Below are 9,094 nucleotides of genomic sequence, written 5' to 3' on the forward strand. Positions count from 1 at the left end.
GCATTATTTCGGTGCTTTTCGGCGAATAAAGGATGACAGTTCCTCACTACATTTTTACACAATAACCACTGAGCATGCAATCGACGCGAAAATAAAGACACAATGGTATATAATATACAGTTTTTTTATACTATTTTTTTCTTTGAAATATTAACGCCCAAACTGACCGGACTACATGAAAAAATTAGAGAGTAGTCTGGTTGCCGACCAATTGACTCCACTTAAAGTTGGGGGCTAGTAGGGTAATATGACTAGCCCACGACCAGTAGCGTCACGGTATATTAGTCGGGGGCTAGTCAGGTGACCCGACTTATCCTAGTCGGGGCCTGCTCGAATGTCGCCGCAAAAAATCAAGCCCCTCAATTTAGAAGGCAATAACTTCGCAGAAAAAAATTTGAGGAGGTTTAAATAAGAACCACACGAATCCGCTAAGTTTTCTGAATAAAATGGTGTTTCTGTAATTTGCGTAAAAAAAATTCGTTTTGAGCTAATTAGCAAAATATAAGTAAAAATGCTGTCACGAGGCCCATTGTTGAGACACGTTAACTTTCACATGATCCCAGAGCTAGGAATATGTTAGAAAAAATTTGAAAAAATTTTGGAGTGTCCTACAACATGTTTAGAATCCAGTAGAGACCTTAAAATTTTGAAATATTAAAAAATTTCAGTTTCGCTTTGAGGTGGGCTCCACCTTTCTCTTCTGATGTAAAATTTTGATATCATAATACAGTATCAAGTTTTCACACGAATTATCTTGTATTTTGTTTATTTAATATAGTACACTTGTTTCGGTATTATAATATAATTTTGTAATTATTAGGCTGTTAATTCACTACTGAAATGCGTGAAAGATTTGTTTATATGAGCAATTACATGTCCTCATCTGTAGAATGTAAGCTATTGTTCGAAATTTTAATAAAAATTGCAGTATTTGTTCTCTTAGGTGTTGAAATAAAAAACTATAAAATGATTTTTGAAAAATTCCAAAAACTTAGAATATATTGAAAATTGAGCTTTTTGCATTATAATTTAACTCTTATAACTCTAATGACTTTATTGATGTAAAGGTGCATTTTTTTAAATCATTTGTAATAAGATACATTTGTCCAGAAATATCTTTTTTTAACCAAAAATTTCAAAAACTTGGATTTTTCAAAAATTAATTTGTAAATAGAATTACTTAGAGGACAGTGTAAGCTATCTATGCATTTTTTTTAATTGTTATTTTTTTCAGAAATTCAGTATAAACATTCGTTTTTGAAAAATTCAAGAAGGTTTTAACATTTTTTTGTTTAAAGAAATTTTTGTTCAGAAGTGCACCATATTACGAATATTTAAAAAAATACGCTTTTATAGTATTAAAATCACAAAAGTTATGAGAGTTCAAAGAAAAAAGATCCAACTTTTTAATTTTGTGTATCCTGTAATTTCTGGGAATTATTCAAAAATAATATTAGGCTTTTTCTTTCAACACCTACAAGAAGAAAATACTACAATTTTCATAAAAATTACTAACAATGACTTAAGTTCTTCACATGATTCCAAAAGGACCAATTTTCTATCGACAGCAGTTCGTTTTCGACGGAAAACAAATAAACAAAGTGGTTAAGTTTTTTAAAATATTATTAAATTTTTTATTAAATAGTACCATTTTTAACCATAGGATATAAATGTTAAGAAAAAGTATAATAGTAGACTTTTCAAACAAACAAAATAAAAATAATTCTATTTTAGTACTGGTTTCTGTATTAATTCAATTCGCATTTAGGCGAAACAATAAGGGAAAGAGTACAAATTTATTCAAAATGGCGAGACAAAGAGGAAATATTTAAAAAATGGTAAAACAAGGGGATAGGGTTAAAACTGTGAAGTCCTCTATTTTCAGGTTTCCAAGAAAGTCCACACTTTGTTCTCGGCTAAATGGAAAAATATTTGTATAACACTACATATGGTGCAACATTATCTTATTACGAATAATTTAAAAAAATACGCACATGGAATTGCTCATTTAAATAAATCTTTCACGCATTTCAGTAGCGAATTAACAGCCTAATAATTACAAAATTATATTATAATACCGATATAGGTGCACTATATTAAATAAACAAAATACAAGATAAATCGTGTGCAAGCTTGATACTGTATTATAATATCAAAATTTTATATCAGTAGAGAAGGGCGCAGCCCACCTCAAAACTTTGAGATGGCCCTACTGAGCCCTAATCGCGAAATTCTAATTTTTATTCAGTTTTGTGGTAGAAATAGGAATAAGGGTCCATTAACACACATTTTAAGCCATTAAACAGCGCGATAGCTCCATTCAATCCCTAAATAAAAACATTTAACAAAAATCCTTGCGAAACTGACATTTTTAAATATTTAAAAATTTTAAGGTCTCTACTGGATTCTGAACATGTTGTAGGACACTCCGAAATTTTTTCAAATTTTTTCGAACATACTCTAAGCTCTGGGATCATGTGAAAGTTAACGTGTTTCAACAATGGGCCTCGTGACAGCATTTTTACTTATATTTTGCTAATTAGCTCAAAACGAATTTTTTTACGCAAATTGAAGAAACACCATTTTTTTCAGAAAGCTTAGCAAATTCATGTGGTTCTTATTTGAACCTCCTCACACTTTTTTCTGCGAAGTTATTGCCTTCTAAAGTGGGGGGTCTTGATTTTTGAAGGCGATATTATTAGGAGTCATATAATAATAAAATTGTTGTGAAAGAATTACACAGTACAAAATTTCTTGGGGCATCTTTCCCAAAATTTTGTTGACACTAATTTCCAAGATTTAATGGGGAACATATCCTACACTTAAAAATGCATAAATTTATGTAACTAATTTCCCTAAAACTTATGCAATATTAATTTAAAAAAAAACTTAAGCTGGAACGCATATGGTAGAGCTTCGCTCCGAAGGACTGCCATGTTGGTCACGATAGTCTCTGTTCCAGGTAATTATACTTTGTTACGTGTGGACTGCTGTCTTAAACACTCGAAGCATCATTTCTGTTGCGCGAGAGGCGGCACTTCGCGCTCTTGTGGATTTTCTTTAAAGCTACCAGTCCAGAACCGTAAGACTAAAATGAAGGTGGTAGCGAAATCTGAACTGTACCGTGCTGAATAATTTACTACTAGTATACTACTCTTCACCGATTAATCAAAAAGTGTTTCTCTTTCCAATTTCTAGTAAATAAAGAATTAGACTTTATTTACATATGGCAAACCTTTCAAATCAATTTATAAATAAGCATCTACACAAATTCAGAGTCTTATGACTTCCGGCGGACCCTTTTCAACTCCATCTATATGTATCTTTTCCAATATGGATTTTCTTAAAACTCCATACAAAGGTATTTATAAGTGTTCCTATAAATTCGCAATTTTCTAAAAAATACTACAAAAAATAAGATTAGGTGTGTTTGTAGATTTTGATCGTTGTTTTTATAAAAAGTTATCTTTCATACAAAACTATTAACTCAATAATTATTTATTAAAAATTTTTGAGATGACTTTATCGTTAATAAATCTTTTCTCCAAAAAACGGTGTAAAATTATTCAAAATATTCTTCCTGATCATACAGAAACACTAAATAGTGGGGGAAATTCCAAAAATATTTTACAGTGTTGTTTTAAAGAATATTTCCAAAAACAGAGTGTTTATATTAACTGTGTTTTACTTTGCTTCAGTGCCTTATATTTTTGTGTAAGTATATCTGAAAAAACAACACTCGCAAAGTAGAATGCAGTTAATATATATTCGGTCTTTGGAAATCATCGTGAAGGCTATTTTCTTCGGGAGAATCGTATTTACTTTTTTTAGAGTTCATGATATGGGTAATAAATGAGAACTTCTTTGAAAAAAATACATTTTAAATGCGTAAGTCGCGTTTAAACTTACAAACTTTTTCTTATGGAAACGAAAATATTGTAAGATCAGGCTATTCTGAAAACTGATACATTAAAAAAAATGATTGTTAAATATATTCTTAGTGTTTTAGAATAAAAAAATCATTACGCTTTGTTAGATATTACCTCATTTGCTAAGACTTAGCCGAAAACTCAAACATAAGAATAAACCGACCAGAGCCCCACTAGCTCCTGACCAGAGCCTGAAGATTCCGGAAATTAGTGAGCGAAAAGGCCCGACCAGCCCCTGACCAACCACCAACCAGGCCCCGACTGAAATTTTGACAACAAAATGCCCAACTAGTCCCCAACTAGTCCCCGACTGGGTGCACTTTCAAAATTAATAACTCGAATAGCCCCCGATTCGTGCCCGGCTTGTAATAGGGCCAAATGTGGTTATTTCCACACGGGTGCTATTAACTAAAATCTTAATTTTATTTATCAATAGTTCTAGATAGTTCCCAAGAATTTAATATAAAGTTAATGATTTAAAATGGTATATATTTACACAAATTAACGACTTTGTGATTTTAATTTTATAATGCAATTAAATAGGGTCGTTCAGCAAAAGTGGGTTTTGGGCTCAAAATAATAAAATAGTATTTTCTGGTTGTAGTAAAATATAAATACATTTCTGAATAGAAAAAAAATATTTACAATAATTATTCTGTAAGTTTAAATGATATTGTAAGCAAATTTTAGAAATCGTTTGTCCCAAAATTAATAAAGAATGTTTAAGCAAAGTCTAGTAGATTACCATTTAATATATTAATCTCAATGTCGACTTCACGTTTGGAGGCAGACCGAGTACTGATCAGGGTAATTTTTTTGTAGAAATTACACATTTGTTAAAAGCCTTGAAATTATCAAACATGTAATTATGGATGTTAGATGAGTTATTATTCGAACAGTCTAATTTAAATATTTATTAGATCAGTGAAACAGGAATGAGCTTTTTAAAATTCTTTTTGAGAAACATTAAATTTTTTCGAATATTTTATCTTATTAAATAAAACTTTTATCGAATCTGATATGAGCAACATTAGAAATGATGAAATTTTTTTAATATTCTCTATTTTCAGACAATGTTTAGTCTGTACACTTTCAAATTTACCCATGCGCTTGAAACCCCACTTAGTGTGCAGATAATTATTATTTTAAATTAAAGTATACTGTTGTGTGTACGTGTATTTCTATCCTCCTTCTCAACCTAAAATCACCGCGAGATTTCCAAAATAAAACAATTTCTAGGAAATTCGATCATCAGTGAACAAAATTCGACTTCAGATTCCTCTCCAGAATTAGTTAAATTGATTTGACTTCTAAAGTTCATCTATTCTTTACGAGGGGCCTCAAAAGACAAAACAAGTTACCTATTTCTTGCCTGTATTATCATTTTTTTAACCTGATTGGATTCATACACGTGTTTATAAAACTATAAAATTATTTATTAAATAAATTTATGGAAGTATCTTCTTTTATTAAAAACACTTCTACTCATAAATTTTCTGTTGTTCATACTTGACTTAATTTTTTGACTTTACAACTTTCAATGCCTTTAAGATAAATAAATAAAATATTATTATTCATATAGTTAGCATAATTTTTTTACAATTAGGATTTTTGGTGAAATTCTTTTCTCTGTTCAAAATAGTTGTTTGTTTGGACCCTAAGTGGCATTTTTTCGGCTGAGTGTGAAAGTTGCAGTATGAGCCGGAGTCAAAGCGTAGCCGAGATGAGATGTGTACTGCAATTTAAACGAGGAAAAAGTGACACTCAGGGGTTGAGTATCACAATTATTTTGTATCACGCCAGTGAATTATAAGTGCAAATCAGTTGCATACAGTTCTTATATAAAACCCCCAGGGGGTCGAGACACGGAGTCCGGCAATGTGCGTGGAGTAAGAAGACGATACTAGAATACCCTGAGTACCCTAAAGAAATACCCTGAATACCCTAAATAAACTAATCGTTCGCAGTATTTAAAAGCGCACTTATGTTTTCGGTGTCAGAAAAAATTATTTAATTAGAATTGTTCGAATACACCCACATTACCGGACAAAATTGTCTGTTTAATAACAAAAGTCGATTTAAAAACAAGCATGTTTTAGAAACTGACTCACTTTACAAAAAAAATGATAAACAGGAAAGATTTTTGATACCTGGTAGAAACTTTAATAAATTCTATTTCCACTGAGCTCAACTTGAAGTACTTTCGACAAATTCAGTCCGAGTTAGCTTGTGGTAAAGACCGACCTATATTCCGTTTTTGACACCGTTTTTGGCTCAATATTTTGATTCGAAATCGTGAATTTATTCGTAATTTTTTTTCTTTTCCAACCCCTTATGCAAATAAGTGAATCAACAAAATTATACTTTGCTAAATTAAAGTACGAAATCTCCTTTTTAAATTGAGACCAAGGATATAATGAGATATTTAGTGGTTCACGAATTATCAAAGCAAATCTGTAAGGCGTGCTTGACAGAACGATTTTCATCTTGGGCACCTTTCCATATTTTGTATGAAAGTCCATTCACTTTCCTACAGCGTGTTTTCGACCCAATAATTTTTTTTTAAATTTCCTCAATGAACTGTTGAAAATGTTTGGAAAAGATGGTAAAAAATCGACTATTTCTGTATTTGTAATTTTCAAAGAAGAAATGGTATTTCGACTTGTGATTTCCGGTCAGGTGCTTTTCCAATTAAGCTACTAAAGGGATCAGAATAAGAACTCTAGAAGAACTCTTTGTGGTTCGATTCCCAATGGAGTAATAATGGAGTAGGATCTTTTTTTCAAGGAATAGTTTTAATTTTAATTTAAAAATATTATTTTCCATCTAGTCTTATTAAGACGTTAAGCATTTTCTGTTATTGAAGATTCTTAACTTGATCGATATTGTGTAGATTTTCTGCCTTCATGGTTTGGAGAGTTGATCTACTGCCGGTAAGGTACAATCTCTGATGATATAGCAGATAAATTAAAATTTTTAAAAATAATTACTTGTACCATTAACACCTAGCAAAAAATTAGCGTTATGTTCTTGAATTAAGAGTTCTTATTCTGATCCCTCTAATAGCTTAATTGGAAAAGCACCTGACCGGAAATCAGAAGTTTTGAGGTTCGATTCCCAATGGAGTGAAGATGGAGTAGGATATTTTTTTCAAGAAATAATTTTAATTTTAATTTAAAAATATTATTTTCCATCTAGTCTTATTAAGACGTTAAGCATTTTCTGTCAATGAAGATTCTTAACTTGATCGATATTGTATAGATTTTCTGCCTTCATGGTTTGGAGGGTTGATCTACTGTCGTCAAGGTACAATCTCTGATGATATAGCAGATAAATTAAAAATTTTTTAAATATTAATGAATCTGCTATTTTGAGTAATATTCATAAGCTTGCAATTTTATTTTAAACTCAAATGCATAATGTAATCCACCAATTTCTTTCGCTTGCGCATATAATAAAATTTGCATGTAGTGGAAATGACTCACATTACACGTATTGTACTCTCAAATGTTTTCATATCGAAAAAGTGAGGATTACAAAGCAATGAGGCACCATTTTTTATGAAATTGAACTCAATCCTTACGAATATTGCAGAGGCCTGGAGCACAAGAACGTATTGCTGTCGAGAAGATGGATGCAACTCAGGACCAACTCTGACGTCCTCCTCCATCACCCTCTGGGGCCTTCTAGCGGCACTCACCCTTCTCGGTCACAGTCTTCGTGGCTAATACGTTCTCTATCACTCGAAAGGTTTACCATTTACATCACTGATTTTTTCATCCGAGATCCTTCAAAGCATTGGAAAAAGGAAGGTCTGCCTCTCCTATGGTGACCACCATTTATAATTCCTAATAAGCACAGAGAATCGTTCACGAAATTGTTAGCTTGCGAATGTTTAATTGTATGTAATTTCCTTCTTCTCTCTTCCTCACATTCTAATTCCTTTTATGCAGAAGAAAAAAAAGAACGTGCTTATATTACTTTTACTAGAAATCGTTATACATCTTGAACAATATTAAGAATCTGTCAACGCGAAATCTCCAACAATCATCCTGTGAATCCGCAAAAATCTACTCACGACACACTTTTAACATTTCGGAAAAATATCCTATAAACGTGTCTGAAGGTCTGAACTTTCGAGTGAGCATATTTTCTCAACTCTATTTCATCTCTAATGTAAAGGATTCAATCAACAAATAAAAAATTTCAATCATTTGAAAGTTCAGAAGTTCAAGCTCTCTGAGAGACTAAAAATAAAATCTATTTCAAATTCTATATTATTAAAAAAATCTTTGCAACAAACTGTTAACGGTATCTCCGTGAGTAAAAATGTAAACCACATCGAATATTAGTGTAATCTAAACGACTTCTTTGTTCATTAGAATTCTCTAATAAAGCAGGCACAATTTCTTTCATTAACTAGAGTAGAACTAACTGTGAATTCAACCTCGGGTACTGTCTCAGAAAATCTATCAGCTGTATGGCAAGTTGATTGGAAAACTCCTTTTTCTTCAATTTTTAGACGATTTCTGTAGGGTTCGATGATTTTCATTTTTGTCTCGCTTTCGACGTTTCTTGTTTTTCTTGATGTTTGCTTCTTTTTTATTATTTTTAATCGGCAGCTTTCGGTCTGCCAGCCGGAGCCACAGCTCTCCGACTGGTTCAATTTATTCGACAAAGTTTTCGCGACTAACGTCCAGCATTCGACGTGTAATATATAGATATACTTTACCATGCTGGGCACAATATCTGGCTTCGACTTCAGTACTTATTTCCTTTTTGCTTCCCATCCCTCTTATACACCTTCTGAAAACAAGTGTGTTTTCAATCAATTTCATTGTGAATAATGGAATACATTTTATGAATTAATAACGGAATAAAAGCACTATTTAAAAAAAGGTTGTTCATCTCATGTTTCCAGAATTTGAATAAAACTCCTTTGTAATTTATCTCATCTAAATTCTGAGTGAGCTCTACATTTTAATGTGACACACTTGAGAGTGTTTAAGCTTTTTGCATTGAAAGTCTTCCATCATTGGCCGGGCGAAAACTGCCACGTATGTACTTTTATTTGTTGAAAATATCGTCGCACTTACAGAGAGAGAGAGAGAGAGAAGCCCCTGGTTGAAAGAGGAAGAAATAACCTCGTAATTTATTCTAAACTG

General features: G+C 31.8%; 1 protein-coding gene across 1 annotated transcript in view; it reads left to right on the forward strand.

Moving 5' to 3' along the window:
• Positions 1-7,878, forward strand: part of LOC117182652 — a 54,316-nt gene extending 46,438 nt beyond the window's left edge. The window contains exon 3 of the mRNA XM_033375756.1: positions 7,524-7,878. Within this exon, the coding sequence (XP_033231647.1) occupies positions 7,524-7,657 (134 nt within the window). The 3' untranslated portion in view covers positions 7,658-7,878. The remainder of the gene's footprint in view (positions 1-7,523) is intronic.
• The last annotated feature ends 1,216 nt before the right edge of the window (positions 7,879-9,094 follow it).

The sequence above is a fragment of the Belonocnema kinseyi genome, chromosome 2, assembly GCF_010883055.1.
Source record: "Belonocnema kinseyi isolate 2016_QV_RU_SX_M_011 chromosome 2, B_treatae_v1, whole genome shotgun sequence".
Taxonomy (NCBI): Eukaryota; Metazoa; Arthropoda; class Insecta; order Hymenoptera; family Cynipidae; genus Belonocnema; species Belonocnema kinseyi.